Source organism: Mixophyes fleayi, chromosome 6 (genome assembly GCF_038048845.1).
Source record: "Mixophyes fleayi isolate aMixFle1 chromosome 6, aMixFle1.hap1, whole genome shotgun sequence".
Classification (NCBI taxonomy): domain Eukaryota; kingdom Metazoa; phylum Chordata; class Amphibia; order Anura; family Limnodynastidae; genus Mixophyes; species Mixophyes fleayi.
The window spans coordinates 178,864,895-178,885,868 of NC_134407.1; the positions used below are offsets into that span (position 1 = coordinate 178,864,895).

Below are 20,974 nucleotides of genomic sequence, written 5' to 3' on the forward strand. Positions count from 1 at the left end.
CTTTCACTGCATTTCAAAGTACTGTGTTTAAGATGTTTGATGTCAGTGATAGGCCTATTATAACCAATGATACATAATTCTAGATTCTAGAACATTATCTGTGACATAGAACGTAAGGCTTGCATTAGCCATTGGACTTTGTCTCTGTTCATTTTAACTCATACATGGTACACAAATGGCTAAAAAAAAAAAAAGCTCATAAACATATTAAATGAAATTTGCTTTAATGTAATTGCAATTAATTAGTGATCATCAGTTATGCATTGCTGCTGCAGCACCCCTCATTAAGTGCAAGATACAGATAAAGTAATCTTAGCTCTAAGAAACATGTATATAATTGTAGAGAGTTGTAAAAAGGTTATGGTCAGATAAATATATATACTGTAATCTTGTTACTATGTTTGTATTATATATATATATATATATATGTGTGTATGTATTCATATCACAAATGACAGTTTCATTATGCAAAATTGTTATGTTAGAACCCCCCCTCCACATGAAATTTCTTTGTTTGGCCCTGTCTAACATCATTAAATCCAGTGGCCAAAGGCACAACTTATGCCATGGTCATATGCAGAGATGAAAGTTTATAAATGAAAGACACCAACAACTGAATACAGATTTTTATCTATCCAGTGCCATAGATTATAGTGTGAGGTTATATTTGTTTTGTTCTGTGAATCACTGGTTGTCGTTATCATCCTCAAACAAAGCTACACAGTGCTGTCCTTCTGTGCAGTACAGAAGTGCTTGTACTTCGCCGGATTTCTGAAAGTGAATCTCCAAATGATCCCGCAGGTCATCTGCATCCATAATATCAGGAATACCTGTGATCAGGACTGTCCGGTTACACATTAAATTCTTCATCTGAAATGGTAAGAGCAAAAGAGAGAAGACTGAAGTGGCTGCTGTAGGCAGTTTCTCTGTTGGCTTTGTCACCATAAATTAATGTTTTCTGATTCAAGAGCACACGAGATTCTGTAATTACATCATTTTCATCTGTATCCTCTCAATATACCCGTCGGCCAATGACAAACCATGGCTTGGAAAGGAGGGGAACAAATGGCATTCTAGATGTTAGATATATTAAAAATGTCCCTGTTACTGTAGTTTTAAGGAGATGGATAATATGGTATTTACATATCTCGTTTCCGTTTTTAAATAAGTGGATATCCAGACACATTATTGTATAATAGTTGCAGAGCACTTATCTCCTGCACTCAGTCAAGACAGACAATTTGTGACCTTAATCAATATTCAAATACACCTAACCTTTCCCTAGGAATGATGGTGGCGTTATATGAGAAGACAAGCATAATGCTTAAAGCAGTGGAGTATCCATTAATCATGGGGTCACTGCACCGGACCTTTGACTTATCGGCCCACACCATGCACCCATGGTGTGGGCCCACTGCCACTTGCTGTCTTTGCCTTCCCCAGTAGAGCATGCTATCAGGTCCTCTTCCCATCACAGAAGAAAAGCTAGAGACACTTTCCGGATCATGTGATGTGAAAGTTATCAGCCACTGATAGGATGGGAGACGCAGATCACATGACCCGGTGTAGGGACTCTTCTACTGTCTGCATGAGAGAAGCATCGGGAAGAGGGCCAGACAGCACGGAAGGAATGGTGTGCGCAGGCCCAATTCACCCACACACTCATAAGTGGTGTCCCCATTGCTTCCTATCTAGATAGACGGTAGGTTGTGGGTAGAATCCTCGGCTCCTCAGACTGGGAGAATGTGGTTTGGCTGTTGCATCATAGCCAAGCACCACACTCCCAGTGTAACCACGACATAGGGGAGCAGTTTCAGCAGCTTCACATATAAGAAATTGCCGACTGCTTCTACTTCATATCAGTGGCTGGTGCTCCATGTGGAGGCGCCACAGTGGCATTAAATTCACTGGATGAATGACATTATGTCACTCATTCTTTGTTTAGGTGCTACCTAACCATTGGTGCCCTAGGCAACCTCTTAGGTTCACCTAATGGTAGCACCGGCCCTAAGTGTGTGGGAATGTGATGAATAACAGAGGTGAGGGGGATAAAGAGGGATGGGGGGAGGGTGATGAATAACAGAGGCGAGGGGGATAAAGAGGAATGGGGGAAATGTGATGAATAACAGAGGTGAGGGAGATAAAGAGGGATGGGGGGGGGAGTGTGATGAATAACAGAGGCGAGGGAGATAAAGAGGAATGGGGGGAGGGTGATGAATAACAGAGGCGAGGGAGATAAAGAGGAATGGGGGGAGGGTGATGAATAACAGAGGCGAGGGAGATAAAGAGGAATGGGGGGAGGGTGATGAATAACAGAGGTGAGGGGGATAAAGAGGGATGGGGGAGTGTGATGAATAACAGAGGCGAGGGAGATAAAGAGGGATGGGGGAGTGTGATGAATAACAGAGGTGAGGGGGATAAAGAGGAATGGGGGAGGGATATATATAAGGGGTGGGGGGATGGTTAAGGTATATATTGATGTGGAGTGATGAATAACAGAGTGATGAAGAGGGGTACTAGGGGACTGATGTATTAGAGGAAAGTTGGACACATAGATGTATAATTAGTACATTTTGAATATCATGGTGAAATTGAGCTGTTATGAAATAAATGTATTATTTTAAAAATGTAATGTGTGGGCTTTTCATGTAATGTAGCAGCTGTTTGGGTCTATTAGTTTAAAATGGTGTCTGTTTTCATTAAATGTGGTGGTATTAATAGAATTTGGGGTTGATGAGAGCTATTAATATATTGAAGGGGTTAATTATGCAATGTCAGTTCTCTGTAGTAAATGTGGGTGCTATTAATTTAATGTCAGGAGAACCGTCCGGCACAGTTAGGATTTTGTCACGCTGCCGACCCATTCCACCCCTGCCGGCACCTCTTACCTTGCTGCAGTGTCTGGTGAATAAACCGTTTGCAGCAGCCTATTAGGAACATTTTAAACAAAAAAAAAATGCAGGTAGCCCAGTGTGGGACCGGCCTGAGGGGCAGATGCGCCCCTACCCTCTAGCCCAGCCAGCCCCTGGGGGAGGGGCTTGTGGCACACGTGACAAGGGTGGGGAGAGTTGTCTTCCCACCTTTCTCACCTTGTCACATATGGGGGAAGCAAGCACTAATTTTGCAGTACAGGTCCACTAAATTCATAAAACGTTCCTGCTTTAAAGAAAGCCTACTTTCAATAATAAATTAGGCCTTACATGTTCAACGCTCCTGTCTTTATTCACATTAAGTGAATTAACCATTTATTGCTTTATATACAAATGCACAAACATGACTTTGCTGTTTCATGTAAAAAAATCATGCATATAAATATCAGAAGAATAAAATTAAGCACAAAAGAGAAACTGTTTTTTTTTTTTTTGCTATATTGTGGTTATACTACCCACCTGTACTCCTACAGACTTGCTGTAAGAGTCTAGCACCTGCAGGCTTACCTGATGTTCTGTAAGGTTGCCGTTTAATGAAGGTGAGACTTGGACTTTGTGAGTAAGTTTCCCAAAATGCACATCAAAGTACTTTCTTTCCACCAGGCGCGGAGCAACTGTAGTTTAGTAATACAGTTATATGAGATTATGTATCTGTCACCCACACAAATGCTATAATACACATTTACCACTTAATAAACATACATCCTCCTAATACTGCATATGTATTGTAGATCTCCCAAATTTAAATGACTGCAAAACTGTAACTTCGACTCCTGATACTCCTAAAAGAATTATAAGGTTTATGTTCTTATCACAAGATGACCAGATCAGGACACATACCTCTCCCCTCCTCCTAATACACAGACATCAGGACACATACCTCTCCCCTCCTCCTAATACACAGACATCAGGACACATACCTCTCCCCTCCTCCTAATACACAGACATCAGGACACATACCTCTCCCCTCCTCCTAATACACAGACATCAGGACACATACCTCTCCCCTCCTCCTAATACACAGACATCAGGACACATACCTCTCTCCTCCTCCTAATACACAGACATCAGGACACATACCTCTCCCCTCCTCCTAATACACAGACATCAGGACACATACCTCTCCCCTCCTCCTAATACACAGACATCAGTACACATACCTCTCCCCTCCTCCTAATACACAGACATCAGGACACATACCTCTCCCCTCCTCCTAATACACAGACATCAGGAAACATAGCTGTTACCTACTTACCTGTACGTAAATAGTTAATGATTTAAGCTATACATATCCTATACCTCCTTCAATTTGGAAAGTGATTATGGCACTCTTGGATTCGGGCAGATACTCTGCGCTGTCCACCTCACTGCCACCATTCTTGGCTTTACCAAAAAAGAGCTCCAGCTTGTCCAAGAGTGTGTCTACTGGCACGGAAGGTGGGAGATTGGACACTAGGATCTTCTGTGGACTCACGTTCATATCCATCTGTAGATAACAGAAAACACATCACCTAAATGTCTGCCCTCAAAGATGTCAATTGTTTTAGTGACCATTACAACACTAGTTTGTCCAAGATTACTTAAGGTAGTTCTAATTAAGCTAGAACATATTAATACATATATATATTTGTAAATTTTTTAAGATCCATACAATAATACTGAATAATAATTACTGTAATTCTGCATTCCCCGTTTTCTATAGCGTTCCGCTGATGCCCTCCTCACTTCTTCTGTTGTTTGCCAGGAACAAAATGGCATACACTTAATATTTGAGTGGGGTTATGCCTAATTGAAGTTGTGTTAATGGTGGTGTATATATTTCTCTAATATTTCATCTGTTAGCAGTTGCTCCTAGTTGATTATGTCTTTTCCTCAGACTTACAGGAAGCCGTCACCTTAGCCTCCATTCCCCATAAAACATCAGTAAGTTGGGCAGTGTTCATTACTGCAGCTTCTGGCAAACAAGCTCCAACATTCATCGCTCTCAGAGTGAATGAAGTCTCCTCTTTTAGCTGAGGTATTAAATGTTTTCGGGAACTGGGCCTGCCAAGTGTCTTTATGTGTGACCCTCAGCAAGAACAGTCATTAGCACCCAAATAATTCAGTATTTATATCAGTGTGGAATCAACTACTTTCAGAATACATTGTAACCATTACATTATAAGCAAGTACTTCATTTTGATATTATCTGTATGCTAACACTAGATTTCCAAATCCAACTCTTTACAGTATATCACCATCATCATCACCAATTATTTATATAGCGCCACTAATTCCGCAGCGCTGTGCAGAGAACTCACTCACATCAGTCCCTGCCCCACTAGGGCTTACAGTCTAATTTCCCTAACATAGACACAGACAGATAAACAGACTAGGGTCAATATTTTGTTAGCAGTCAATTAAACTACCAGTATGTTTTTGGAATGTAGGAGGAAACCGAGCACCCGGAGGAAACCCACACAAACATAGGGAGAACATCCAAACTCCCAGGGCCTGATCAGCCAATAGGCCGCCCCTGGTCTAAAGGAGCGGTCCCGACTGTCACTACCACATGACAGGCAGTCTGGCAGCGATCTTACTCTGGTCACGTGAAATCAGGACTTCCACATCTGTCATACACAGCGCTGAAGAGAGGACTCCACAACAAATAAGTCTGTTCTAATGTCTCGGGGGAGGGGCGGCAGATGGGCAGGTGAGGTGGCTAAAGGGGGCAGATGAGCAGGCTAAAGGGGGGGGGGCGCTGCTGCTGAAATAGCCTATATTGGGGGAAGGATGGGGTGGGTGCTACGGCTGAAATAGCCTAGGGCGGCCGGAACCCTTAATAGGGCCCTGCGAACTCCTCACAGATAAGGCCATGGTTGGGAATTGAACTCATGACCACAGTGCTGTAAGGCAGAAGTGCTAACCACTAAGCCACTGTGCTGCTCCCAATATATAAACTTTTTTCCTCCATCCTTGCATCTTCCTACCATATGGCCTAGTACTCGTCTACACCATTTATTCTGATTCCATTTTTCACTTCATAGAGTCTCAGTAAGTCTTCAGGGGCTCTAATTTTTACCTCAGTAAGCCTCTGGCCAATCTAGGATTCCAGTAGATACGTAATAAATCTAAGTATTCACGCAATGTGTGAGGCGATCAGGAGTGCATTAATACTGTGGACTGAGGTAGCAATTAGGGAGCAGGAAGATGTTAAGGATGAATATGAAAATGTGATTTGTTTTTTAATGAAAAGCAAAAATAGTGGCAATTTAGTTAGGCTAACCCCTGGTGGGTCAGTTATAGATGTGTCTAAATAAAGTTACTAGTGACTTGGTGGAGGGACTCTTTAACAGTAGCCAGACACCCATGACTGTAAATCTATCTATACTCCAGTGAAAGGCCCAGCACTATTGTGTTCAGTCTTTGGTAGAAGCCCCTTGAGCAAGGACTGTGAAGAGAAAGCAGCTCATTACTTACACTAAGAGCATCCAATACTAAAAGCTCCACAAGATCAGCCTTCACATGTATCCAGCAATCCGCAATCTTTACCCTGTGATGCTGCTGGGCAGCCACTTCCGCAGCAACTGATAAGGAGAAGATGATTTGTTGTCATTAGTAGCATATATGCTGAAAATTGTTCTACTGTAGAAAATGTCAACCTTTTATAGTTTTATTGGCTCTCTTTTCCATTCCAATCTCAGTTTATTAATTGTTGATCTATTGCTACGTGTTGTATTTATGAGTATGCAAAATAACTGGACAATTGTATCTGTTTGCAGTATCTACTAATCTCTCTAGCAGTGAAATCCACCCATTTCCCTGAGCCCCACCGGATGGTTCCTCAAAGGTGATAAGCGCTGTTCCACTACTGACAGGGTATCTTATTCGATGTTTGACATTCAATCCATTTGTGGGACTGTTGTTGCTGATTTTTCCTTTGAAGACCATTTTTCTCTCCATTCCAGAAGTGCAAATCTACAAGAAAAGTGTGAATATGATGATCCGGTTTTACTAATAATTTCTTGTAATCCAAACATGAACTGTACGTTTATGCTTAAGCAGTGCAACCTTTCAGGAAACACTGTACATAATCTACGAATGATCCTTATCTAACCGACATCATACCTTATGTCTTAGTGAGGTCCCTAACTCAAAGTGAAATAATGGGACGCTTTTTATGAATGTTGGTTCAACCTACCAAATCGCTGCCTCCCCTGTGTGCAGTTATACTGTACTAACTGGTACAGTAAGACCTGCTTCTTATAGGTATTTAGACTTGTATCTGACATTTGTTCCATTCACCACATGTTGAACATAAACCAGACAACACTATAATTTAGCGGAGGTACCTTACTATATACAGTACTCTGCAAAGTTTTAGGCAGGTATGGAAATAATGCTGCAAAGTAAGAATGCTTTCAAAAATAGAAGTGTTAATAGATTATTTTTATCAATTAACAAAATTCAGAGTGAATGAACAGAAGAGAAATCTAAATCAAATCAATATTTGGTGTGCCTAATATATGAACTGCATGTATTTTAATGCACTGGTGTACGGCTTCTGGTACAGATTCTGTATCACTTATACTTTGATACACATTGGAACTAAGAGGTATTTTTGGGTCAAAATCGAGTCTTCAAAAGCCTTTTTGGTGGCGTATTTTTAATTTGCAGTGTGCCGTTAGACACGGCTAAAAATATATCCAATATCCACCCCTAAACCCACATTTACTTCAATTAGATTGAATTTTATCTTAAGGCGCATCTTGCACCAAAGTACATAACAGTATGGAAAGCCAATAAAATGCACTTTGCCACCCATTAACAAGGGCTTTGCCAGATCCGTGACAGCAGCCATTTAGTTGCACAAATGCATGTGCAGCCTTGTATATAAAACATGTCTCGTCGCACATGTCAAATCTTTACGTTGTTTCTGCACGAGTGGATTAATTTTGCACATTAGAAATCACTGATTTCTGTAGTAAACAGACTGTCCTTACAAAGATACCTTCCTTTTGTGCCTTGTACCGGACATTGCTTTGACAAAACAAAACAACAAATGCTGCATTCATTCTCCTTCATCTGCTGTGACTACATTATGTGTGTACGGACCATCCTCTTAGCAGAGGGATCTATCATGTCCATTATATTCTCTTTGCAGTCTTTTCAGTGCACAATGGTAGATATGAGCTGGAACACCCATGTGATCTTACCTTTATGAAGAGTTTCCCTTACAGTACACCCATTTGTAAGTATGAGAATGCCACCTATCAATTTACTTGGACCTAGTTATATCACTGAGGCACTAATGAATTGTTCAGCAGCATGGATGTTAGTTCAGCTCACAAAAAGCCTGCTTCCTCTATTAGACAACTGATGTTTGATCTACTTTATACATAAGTTTCCCAACATAGACACAATCCACTCACTATCTAGACTTCAGTTACAAGTAATAGCTATCACCCATATTGTATTCAGGCTACTCACATCCTCCAGCTTCGATGTTGCTTGCTCAAAGTAGTCAATATTTTCTCTTATGTCTTGTGCCTGTTCCTTCAGCTGTCGGTTTACGTCCGAAATTTCTTTAACCTTCTCCTACAAGATGATAAAAAAAAATATGGGCGATACAATCTCTCTATCAACCTCTTTTTTAACATTGATATAACCATTTTTAGTAAAACATTTTCTTTTACAATGGCTTATGAAAAGATTACTAAAAAGGTATTGGGGTACAGATGAGGGACATTTTTAGATCTGTTCATTACGCACTTGGCTGCGAAATTTAGCACATTTTGCTGCTGGAATTTTGTCAAAAATGTGTTTCCTCCCACAGCCACATCACACTGCAAAATATATTAATAATCGTCATACCAGTTCTATTCTAAAACTCTGGGGGGATTCAATTACAGAACATCACAGCGATGTCCAGCTGCACAAATTACCGCCCATTACGGTAAGAAATCTCCACTCATTTCCTCAAGTGTGAGGAAAAAATTAGCAGAAATTCCATCCTCAACATCGGTGCAATGTTTCTCCGTTGACTGTTCCATTGTGCTAAATTGAATCTCCCCCTACATATTCCGTAGAATGTGATTTTAAAAATACAGTACCGAATGGTATTACGTTGAATGGGGAAACAAAACTGGAAGGTTGTATCATTGAAATATTGCACCTCTGCAAAACAGCCTGCTCAGCAGCCGTACTTGATTGGTTAGTAATGTTGCTCCTCCCTAATCATGGGGCATTCTGTACATTCTAATGAATTTGGGACAATGTTCTTCCTGCAGAAAACAACTGCATTATCGATATTGTTGTGCATATTAACACACTTGGGATGAGGGCTTGCATAGTGAAATTTGAAATCTATAGTGGTCTGTGGGGGGCATTAATGAGTTTCAACAGGTTATCAAGAAGAAAAAGGTATCTAGAGATGGGGCTCATGGCTTAAGATAAATTGTTAAAACACTGGGTCCCTCACTATCCTGCAGGTCGGTAGGTTGGGTTAATCAATATTGTACATATTTAAAAAAAAAGAAAAAAAAAAAAGTTATAGCTTTGAGGACATGTTGGTAAAAATGTATGAACACTGGTGAAAATTAAATAAGGTGATGATGCTCCTGGCAACTTTTTAGATGTTTGATTTAATTTTCTAAACTGCAATAGAAAAATGACACCTAGAAATATACAGTTGCTATGAGCAATGGCACCTTTTTATTTGCACCAATTTTAGCAAATGTCCCCACTTTCCTGGTAAAATGTCTTCAGTTTGAATTGACACATTTTTTGCATGAAAAGACTAGTAACAATGTAAAACATGTATAATAAATAAGTAACATTTTTCAGGAGCTGGCAAATTTGGCCTGCTGGGGAAACACAATGTGGGTGAGGACAATGGTCATCCACAATCCATACAGGGTCGGCGCTACTATCAGGCGAACCTAGATGGTTGCCTAGGGCACTGCTGGTTAGGGGGAAAACATTGAATGAGTGACAAAATGTCACTCATCCTGTGTTTTTATACCCCTGCGGTGCCCCCACAAGGAGCGCTTGCTGCTGTTATGGAGGAGGACCAGCTACAGCCAGCTTTTGCTCCATCAAGTGTGTGATGGGCTAGGAGTATGGCACTTGGATATGATGTCACACCCAAGCACCACATTACCACTCCCAGGAGCAGAAGTCACCGAATGCACCTCCTCCTGCCTGTTATTGTAAAAAGCATCAGGGGTGGGGGGTGCCACCTATGGTGCTCCCAGAGCTAACGCTGGCCCTGAATGCATAGTACCACTTGTGGCATCCACAAATATATTAGTCCACCAATGAACTGATATGAACCTGTGCCCATGTTAAACCCACTGCAGGGACTGGAAACTGATAAACAGCACAGTATAGGAGCATGCAGTGAGATGGGCAACAAGGTTAGATAACATGGTACTAAATACACCCCATTGTGTTTGTAATGTTTGCTCTTCTATATGTCAACATTAGCTGGCCTTCTTTTGCTACTGGTATATGCATTGGTGTTTTAGGGAACTTTGTGGCTGATCTATGCAGTATGTTAATGTCTAACAGTGGTGTCCTCCTCAGCATTAGTCCAATACTTTGGATAATAGACAAAGTATGGTTGAAGAAAACACTTATCTTACATGGGGAGAGGTGGCGTATTAGATAGAAGATATGCCCAGTTAAATAAAAAAAAGTTACTTGTCCATACCAACCTTAAACTTTAGCTCCTTTTCAAGCAACTGTCTCTCATTCTCCAATAATTCATTCTCCACTTGATCCCCTTTTTCCTGCATCTTCTGGGACAAGGACTCCGATTCCCACTTTTTCTGCTCCAGTTTAGCTATGTCACCTAATAGAGCTGAATGCTTCTCCTAATAGAAGATAAATGTATGTTATAGCAATGATGTCACTGAAATAAGGAAAGACAATGTAAATGGACTGTGGTGTACTAAATGAGAAGAGAATGAATACATGTTTCTCAGTAAGCTACTCTGAGGCTAGGCCCCACTCACTGCACATGCTGGGGGGAAATATTTTGCTGTAAATTAGGAGCATTAAGGTGGTTCGTGAATATTAATATACAAAAATATGTGTTAATATATTTAAAAATGTTACTCGTTCAGTGGGAATCCAGCTGCTTTGAGAGGGTTCGAATGTTCAGGCCGTGCAGAATAAGAAGAGCCCTCCTAAAATGCTATGTTACTAGCCCAAAACCTTAAAGGCAAACGTTCTGGGTTTTAGCCAAGGACACCCATGACTTTACCAATCAGTTATGGCAGTTCATGATGAGATGGGTGTATAGAGCCGCCCAGACCAGGAAAGAGACAGTTTTTTTTAAATAAATATCTTCACTGAGTCAATGATACAAGTGTGCAATTGATAACAGTTGATGTGGTTATTACATTCAAGTACCATTTAGGTCAGTGTTGGCTAACCTGTGACACTCCAGGTGTTTTGTGAAACTACAAGTCCCAGCATGCTTTGCCAATATATAGCAGCTTATTGCTGGAAAGGTATGCTGGGACTTGTAGTTTCACAAAACCTGGAGTGTCACAGGTTAGCCAACACTGATTTAGGTGATGTCTTACTTAAAAACAGAAAGCAGCTGGAGTTAGTTTTCAATTGAATGTCAGGGTGTGGTGGGATCACTGGCAGTTCAAGCTCAAGAGTATTAGTCTTAATGTTGGAAATATTATATTAACTGACCTGAAAAATTTACATCAGTTTCACAGTTAGAAGATGCATGGATTAAAATAACTAAGAAGAATTGAAATGATTAATCCATGACAGACAGGTTTTGGTAAACAAAGAAGATGTAGTTTTTTTATACTGCACACTAAGGGGTAAACTTATCAAGCTGTGGTTTTGACCTGGATGGATACTAATCAACCTCCTGTGAGTGCCATGAGACAAAGCACTGCAGTGGACCTCAGTGATTCTGGGCTACGTCCTTTGGTTCTATCTCCAATACTCCTGGAGCTAAATCTGGCTCAGACGTAGTGCTACCAGGGGACAAAGCCACAGAAGTCAGTCTGGATGGAAACATCTAGAGATTAGATCCATTAACCCAACCTCAGTAGGCATAGCGGCCCCTGGCTGAATGTGGACATAAGTACAAACACATCCATATGCCAGTGTAGTAAATGTGAAATTAAAGTAAAATGACCAAGCTGACCCTCGGGCACAGATATGTGGACCCGTGTGGATTGGTTAATGGGGCTGCCCCCACCCCTTCCAGCTCTCCGTGTATAAAAAGGGCTAGTAGCCCATATATGTTATATAACAAGTAACCTTCAAGTAGTGTATGTAAAGGTACAGCTCTTATAATATCACAGTATAGACACAATCAATAACCCAACATGTAATAATGTATACAATTATAAACAATTGTTAGATTGCCAGACCAGGCTTGCTCAGTGATGTTACTAATCCCTAGTAAAGTAATAAACTAACTTATTATGGCTATGGGCTCTGCACACAAACTAGAACCAGGAAAAACGTCCATCACAAAATACTACCACTAACCCTTCTAATAGTTACTTTTGTTACAATCACAGTATGTCTTGTTGCCCCAAGTACAGGGATACCAAATATGTGTTACTTAACTCAAAATCAGAGGCAGTTATACTAGAAGAGGAATTCATGTTTTTTACTTTAGATTTTCAATTTTCTTCACCATTTTTGTTTTATTTTTATTAGCCCAGGGAAATTGCTAGCAGTCAGCAGAGGCTCAAATATATCTATTTTCATTACTAAAACATTCAATGTACAATAGATCAACTAGTAATTAAAAGAGCAGTAACTATTAGACTGATGTCAGCATGTATCTATTAGTTATACTTTGCATCGGATTTCTTTTATGTAATATCAGCAACAGGGTGGAGGAAGTTATCCTGTGAGAGAACAGTGTGCTCCTGAAGCCAAGTCTAGTTATTACCATAATGAGCACTAGCAGGCGTTGTTATGGGTGGCAGAGAGCACTATACAGATATGTAACCTCTCCAGACACTGTCTGTGTACAATATTAGGTAGACTACATATTAAGTATGGGGTTCCAAGGAAATTACCCTAGTTGCTCCATCCAAAAGTGGAGATCAATATATCAGGTCACATACAAACTGATCCTGGACCCAATAATCATCATATTGATTTGAATCTGATTATTATCTAGTGTCACGTTTGTTTGTTTTTGAGCCACATGCTGCAGTATTAGTTCATGTACCCAGTATCCGCTGTGATATCGCTTGCATAACAAATCTACAGAAACAAAGGGCTGGAAATCACTAGTTTATTGCATGCAATGTGTAGTTTGGTTGTCAGATATCATCAAGGTGTCATAGCCTTACTGGCCACAATACATTTTATTTAAAATGTCAGCCCTGGATTTTAAAGACTTTATTTCTCAATACTGACAATTGCACAATACCATTCCTGTTTGTATGCATGTTAGATGCAAATATTATTATTTCTTATGCTGTAGGTGCAGTGTTGGCTAACCTGTGACACTCCAGATGTTTGTGAAACTACAAGTCCCAGCATGCTTTGCCAATATATAACAGCTTATTGCTGCAAGGGTATGCTGGGACTTGTAGTTTCACAACACCTGGAGGGCCGCAGGTTGGACAGGCCTGCTCTAGAGCCTTTAGAGTGGCAAGACTACTACCTCTGCAGGGTGTACATCCCATACAGGGCCCACAGTGGATGAGGGTTGCCTGGTGATTTTGGTCCACCCTTATCAGGCCCCTTATTTTTTAGCAAGGGGGTTTAATTGCACATGTGCCCACCCCTGTGCATGCTGAGAAGGGCAGAGATTGGACAGACATAGCAGTCCCTGCCCCCGAAACGTTCCTAGCTTTACAAGTTAATATGTATTGAAAACAAGTGTTTAAAATGCAGAAAAGTAGATTAACATCACATTAACAATTCTTATTCCATTGTATTTATTATTAAGTAGTAACACACGATATGAACCAGAGGCAGACAAACTCTGACTCGTATCTTATGTTTAGGACTACACATCCCAGCCTGTCTTGTGTCTTGTACTGTGTACACAATCCGCACACATCCAGCAGCAGCGCCCGGGCGCCGCCCTGGCCAGGAATGTGTGATGTATACTATGATGTATATGTGGGTGGGAGAGAAACTAGGTGAGCCGGAAGCTCCAGCCCAGTATTCCCTCAGGACGTGGTACAATAGACGGCCAGCAGGGAGGAGTCACCCGCAGGAACTACCCCACTCCCCAGCCAGTCTCACCCATTAGTTTCACCTCCTCCCGAGTAGCCGCATCGCTACCTCACTCACCGGGGAGAAACATGAGCCTGAACACGGCCAACATTAACTTCAAGTGGGACCCGAAATGCCTGGAGATCCGCACCCTGGCCGTGGAGCGGCTGCTGGAGCCCCTGGTCACCCAGGTCACCACCCTGGTCAACTCCAGCAACAAGGGCCCGTCCGGCAAGAAGAAGGGGCGCTCCAAGAAGGCCAAGGTGCTGGCCGCCTCCGTGGAGCAGGCCACCCACAACTTCCTGGAGAAGGGCGACAGGATCGCTAAGGAGAGCCAGTTCCTGCGGGAGGAGCTGACGGCGGCCGTGGAGGATGTCCGCACGCAGGGCGAGGGCATGAGGTCGGCCTCGGGGGACTTCGCCGATGACCCCTGCTCCTCCGTCAAGCGGGGGAACGTCGTCCGGGCCGCCCGCACCCTGCTGTCCGCGGTCACCCGGCTGCTCATCCTGGCCGACATGGCCGACGTCTACAAACTGCTGGTGCAGCTGAAGGTGGTGGAGGACGGCATTGTGAAGATGAGGAATGCCGGCACCGAGCAGGACCTGGGGATACAGTACAAAGCCTTAAAGGCCGAGGTGGACAAGCTGCACACCATGACTGCAAAACGACAACAAGAGCTTAAAGATATTGGTCAGAGGGATCAGATGGCTGCAGCCAGGGGGATACTGCTGAAAAACATCCCCATTCTCTATACTGCCTCCCAGGCCTGTCTACAGCACCCTGATGTGGCTGCCTACAAGGCCAACAGGGACTTGATTTACAAACAACTCCAACAAGCGGTCACTGGCATCTCCAATGCAGCTCAAGCGACATCATCGGAAGAGATAACCGCGCAACGTGGAGGTGAGCTGGCTGTTGCCCTAAATAACTTTGATCAACAGATTATCGTGGACCCTCAAGGTTTCACTGAAGAGAGGTTCAGGCCATCTTTAGAGGAAAGGCTAGAGAGCATCATCAGTGGCGCAGCCTTGATGGCGGATTCCACCTGCACCCGTGATGACCGCCGCGAGCGAATAGTGGCTGAATGTAATTCGGTGAGACAAGCCTTGCAGGATCTGCTCTCGGAGTACATGGGAAATGCTGGCCGTAAGGAAAGGAGCGATGCCCTTAATGCTGCAATTGATAAAATGACAAGGAAGACTAGAGACTTGCGCAGGCAGTTACGTAAAGCTGTTATGGACCATGTTTCTGACTCCTTCCTTGAAACCAACGTGCCTCTTCTTGTTCTGATTGAGGCAGCCAAGAATGGAAATGAAAAGGAAGTCAAGGAGTATGCACAAGTTTTTCGTGAACATGCAACTAAATTAATTGAGGTGGCCAACTTGGCGTGCTCCATATCCAACAATGAGGACGGTGTCAAAATTGTCCGTATGTCTGCAAACCAGCTTGAAGCCCTCTGCCCTCAGGTCATAAATGCAGCTTTAGCCTTAGCAGCCAAACCTCATAGTAAGGTGGCTTTGGACAATATGGATATTTTCAAAGATCAGTGGGAAAGACAAGTTTGTATCCTGACAGATGCCGTTGATGATATTACTTCAATTGATGACTTTTTGGCTGTCTCAGAAAATCACATCTTGGAAGATGTCAATAAGTGTGTTATAGCTCTCCAGGAAAGAGATGTTGATGGACTGGATCGTACAGCTGGGGCAATACGTGGCCGGGCCGCTCGAGTGATGCATGTTGTCACTTTAGAAATGGATAACTATGAAGCTGGCATCTACACAGAAAGAGTGATTGAAGCCACCAAACTCCTGGCAGATACTGTTATGCCACGTTTTGCAGAGCAAGTTGAAGCTGCAGCTAGTTCACTCAGCGGAGAGTCCAATCAACCAGTGGATGAAAATGAGTTCATTGATGCCTCTAGACTGGTGTATGATGGCATCCGCGACATCCGCAAAGCTGTGTTAATGATAAGAACTCCTGAAGAACTGGATGATTCCGATTTTGAGACTGAGGACTTTGATGTGAGAAGTCGCACCAGTGTCCAGACTGAAGATGATCAACTCATTGCTGGACAAAGTGCCAGAGCACTCATGGCTCAGCTTCCGCAAGAACAAAAGGAAAAGATTGCTGAGCAGGTTGCAAGCTTCCAGGAAGAAAAGAGTAAGCTGGATGCTGAAGTATCCAAATGGGATGACAATGGCAATGATATTATTGTTTTGGCTAAGCAGATGTGCATGATAATGATGGAGATGACTGATTTTACTAGGGGGAAAGGACCTCTGAAAAATGCATCTGATGTCATCGGTGCAGCAAAGAAAATTGCAGAAGCTGGGTCAAGAATGGATAAATTGGGACGTACTATTGCTGACCACTGCCCTGACTCTACCTGCAAACAAGACCTTTTGGCTTATCTGCAACGCATTGCCTTATACTGCCACCAGTTAAATATTTGCAGCAAAGTCAAAGCTGAAGTACAGAATCTTGGTGGTGAACTGGTTGTGTCTGGCGCTGATAGTGCCATGTCTCTGATTCAAGCTGCCAAAAATTTGATGAATGCTGTGGTGCAAACAGTTAAAGCCTCATATGTGGCCTCTACCAAGTATCAGAAATCCCAGGGCATGGCCTCTTTAAACCTCCCTGCTGTTTCATGGAAAATGAAGGCCCCAGAAAAAAAGCCCCTTGTCAAGAGAGAAAAGCAGGATGAGACCCAAACCAAAATCAAGAGAGCATCTCAGAAGAAACATGTGAACCCAGTGCAGGCTCTTAGTGAGTTTAAAGCCATGGAGAGTATATAAAAATACATTTTCTAAAGAACAGTGCACAACGTTCACTTGCTATTCCCTGCTTTATACTGCCTCCAGATATAGTTTCATACCTAATGCCCAGTGTTCCTTTCCACTGCCAGCATTGTTCAGATGTCACACTTGCTATGTCATGTATGTCTTTTTCTTTCAGGCTGATTGTTTAACATTTCCATACTATTATATTGCAAGATAAATCAGACTTATTGCGACCACCAAAGGTGACATTTCTAGAAATCTATGCATTTAACCTTTTTCTTGAACGGGAACTCTAGCTAAATGCCTTTTTGCTCCAGACCACCCTATGTGAACTATTAATATTATCCACATCCAAGGTGGATCTACCTGTTCAGGAGGGAAAAACCTTTTTATTAGGTGAATTTGCCCTTTAAAACAGCATGCAATGTATTAACATCTCAAGCAAATATATGTATAGGCAACTTTTTATTATTGAATTCCAAATTCATTCATTGACCCTATATTTGTTATTACTCTAGAAGCAATATATATACTGCAGATAACCTATATTCCAATCTGAGCATTAATATGAATATGAAAATCTCAAATTGTGACAAATGTAAACATTTCCCTTATACAAAATGAAGGTGATCAGTTTTGTGGACTGAACCAATATTTGGCCTATTAATCATTCAGTAGACTGCATATTGGTGCATCCCACTAAACGGCTGCCTCCACTGTGAATAGGTGATAGATGCGCTTTTACTTGTCAATGCTGGTATACATTTTAATTGCTATTGGTTTCTCTTTTGCAGCATAATCATCTTTTCATATATTGGTATTATGTTTCAATATACAACACTACTTTGTTTTTATTTTTAACTAGGCTTTAGACTTTTTCAGAAACACTAATTTATTTTTTATTTCTGTTTATGGTGGTTTTGTTGCGATAGAATAGGTAAATTCTGACACTCCAGATATTGCTCATCTTTTAAGAGATTGTTCTGTAGTGTGTCGGGGGTTAAACAGTAGTTTGAAACTTATTAGGGTGGGGGGCACAGAAGGTATTCTAGTACCCGCTGTGCTAGTAAGCAGTTCTTATCTGGCTTTTCACTGAAACTAAAAAAATTAAGGATGGCAATAAAAGGTAGTTTAATGGAATTATTTTATTTTAAATGTGAGGTTTTAGGGGTGTTTGCACAAATTGTACAGGTGATCCCCTGTTATAACAAACCAAATAAACTATGCATTAACAAAATGTATAATTTTTCCCCCATCGTAGGTACTGTTACAGATATATGCATAAAAGACCACATACTGTGATCATTTAAGATGTGTGGCTGTTACACATTATTTGGGTTAGCTTAAATAGTCCTTGCTGTGTCCTATAGAAGCCTTATATTAAAATTGACTTCTGCAGAATAGGAAGTTTTAAAATACATGAGAAAATGACACCAGTCATTTATTACGGTAGTTACAAAGGGCTATTGTGTAGGGAGCATATATTTTGATTGTATTCTCTATAGGCACCAAAGGTAATTTTGTTTTGATTTCAGGTGTGTAACGTTCATAACCTAGTGATCTGCTAAGGTATCCCTATTTTCTATACACAACGGAGGCGGCAATTTTGTTGTCCAAACCAAGGCTTATGACTAATCTGCCTACCAATTCAGTAGGAACTTGTGACCTGCTCAGTGGTGTCATTAATTCTTAGTGAATTGATAGGCTGCTTTCTCATAAAAATTGGTCCAGCCCACAAAATGGCTTGTCTCTCTGCAATGGGTACACTTAAAGGGAATCTCTACCACCTCTCCTCTAAGGAGCACTGTGGTATGGGGGGGGGGGGTCTCCCTCAGGGTTCTGGTTTAGATTCCCTTTTATCATGTTCATTTGATTGTGTTTAGATGCAACTGCAGCTGGGGGTTTGACAGGGTACCGAGTCTTAGGTCAGTCATATTAGCATTTCTGAATGCAATATTATTCCACCCCAAAAAAAACACTGATGTTCAGAGGCTGTCACAAGCTCATTGAATTCAATGGTGGAAAAGCTGTTTACTTGTCTCGGTTTGGTTTGTCAAAATAGTGCATGCAGCATCCTTGTGCTTCTATATAACGAGAACAAGGTTCCACTTGACAGCTGTGGTTTTTCCACAAATAACTTGTAGCAGCCGCTAAACACTTGGGTTTTGCACGAGCTTGATCAGCTGGTTACCGAACTGTGTGTTTTTTAGTTATATTTCCTTTCAGTGTCACATTGAATTGAGTGTTTTGACTTTAACATTTTATTTTAAGCTGCAATTTGTGTTACATTTTTATAACTTCAAATGCTTTGTAGATTTTTTAATGTATCTTTTTCAAAGGCTCAAGGTTTAACCATAATATTTAGCGTTTTTTGTATGTTGACAATAAACTTTGATTTTACTTACAAAAAAGAGTTGTTTACATTCTGTTTCTCCTGAAATCAAATAGGGGTACTTGTAGCTGGTGCAGTATGTTTTTGTAAAGGTTTTTCTCACAGCATTAGGATAATGTAAGATGATCAATTACAGCAAAGACTATTTTAAATGCATTGCTAAATTGCTCTAGTACAAACACGCAGAAATATATGGTGACTCGGAACTAGCATCCATATACTCTTATATTTTACTAGTTCCAACAATCCTTTCACTGCTATACACAGTTTTAAATGCACTTTAAAAAAAAAAATGACATAGTTGCACCCTTGGGGTTTTTCCAAACAATAGGATACTGGTGGAGTCACTATATAGTCATGTTTGTAATTTAAAGACAAACATCAGCTGGTTGTAGGTTTTTTTATATTTTTTAGGTGTTGTATATTAAACTCCCGATGGTTCATATCTGTGCAATATCACTGCACTGTATTAGTCAAAATATGTTAGTATATGGTGCAGTACATACACTGTTTTGTTATCTGATCTTTTAAATTGGTAGAATGCAAAACACAGGTAAAACTATAATTGTTTCACCATTTTGGAATCAGGTAGTGTCCTACTCACGAGGGCTACATTTGTGTAACACTCTACAGTTTGGTTTACAAAAATATATATGGTTTATCAGCCCCCCCCCCCCCCCCTCTAAGGGGGATGCCCTTCCCCAAAATATCATGTTCAGGTGTTTAGCTGAATTTGTCAGGAATAATGCTTACATTTTTTGTTTACCAATTTTAATTTTATATTCTCAAAAGGGTTAGGGAATGCTTTTAGAAACATATAGGAATAAATATATTTTTTGCATTATATAGGGACAAGTAGGCAAAACTCGGGAAGCTACACTTTTGTTTCCATGTAACTTAATTTACCTAAAACTATTAATTGGCTAGCTCTGAGTAAAGCAGTACAATATATGTATATATTAAGTATGAAGGGGTGAAAGAGCTGTAAATACAAGTATGTATTTTAACTTTCTTGATTTTTTTATTATCTTTATAGTCTTATGTAACTTGGGAGAACCTGATTTGATTGATCTGCACTAGAAAATGGGTAAAAAAACATATAAACATACTCTTTGAATTCCTTCCACTTTTAACAATACAATCTATTGTACTTGTAGTGTATGTTAACACTTGATGAATAGACTGGTTCACTTTCTAAAATTTTTAAATGCATGGTTAACATTTTGGAGCTCAATGGTGGGAACGATCCTATAAGAAACCACTCATTCTATTTTTTTTAAATATTTTTTTTAACAAACTTTTCAGGTATTAGTGAAAGAATATTGCATTTTATAGAGGATCGGCGTCTAATTTTGACTGCCCTGGGCCCAACCTCTGGTGGGATAGTGTTGGCGCTGTGAAGCGTGGATATCATTTCCTGCCCAGCGCTTTACAACCATTCTGCATATTTAAAAGGCCACTAATCCTGTTATATGGGGAGAGTACAACAATGTAAATACACATGCATAGAAGCAGTTTTCAGCTGCTATCTGTTACAGACAGCCTAGAATGGAGAGCAGACAATAACCTAATACAAATTATAACTCGCTTGTGCATGTCCTTCATTCTATGTGTCAGGGACAGTCTGAGGACATTGTGAACAGGACCCAGTGCAGGCATTC

The 20,974-nt window shown here is 41.0% G+C and overlaps 1 protein-coding gene and 1 pseudogene across 3 annotated transcripts in view; one reads left to right on the plus strand and one right to left on the minus strand.

Annotated features, from left to right (window-relative positions):
• Nucleotides 1–207: 207 nt before the first annotated feature.
• Nucleotides 208–20,974, minus strand: part of IFI35 (interferon induced protein 35) — a 721,240-nt gene continuing 700,473 nt past the window's right edge. For all 3 annotated transcript variants that reach the window (XM_075177442.1, XM_075177441.1, XM_075177440.1), the window contains 7 exons: nt 10,628–10,786; nt 8,400–8,507; nt 6,743–6,887; nt 6,390–6,496; nt 4,230–4,416; nt 3,438–3,544; nt 208–870 (listed from right to left, as the gene is read on the minus strand). In XM_075177442.1, the coding sequence (XP_075033543.1) occupies nt 685–870; nt 3,438–3,544; nt 4,230–4,416; nt 6,390–6,496; nt 6,743–6,887; nt 8,400–8,507; nt 10,628–10,786 (999 nt within the window). In that variant the 3' untranslated portion in view covers nt 208–684. The remainder of the gene's footprint in view (nt 871–3,437; nt 3,545–4,229; nt 4,417–6,389; nt 6,497–6,742; nt 6,888–8,399; nt 8,508–10,627; nt 10,787–20,974) is intronic.
• LOC142094863 (catenin alpha-1 pseudogene) lies at nt 14,100–17,806 on the plus strand (annotated as a pseudogene).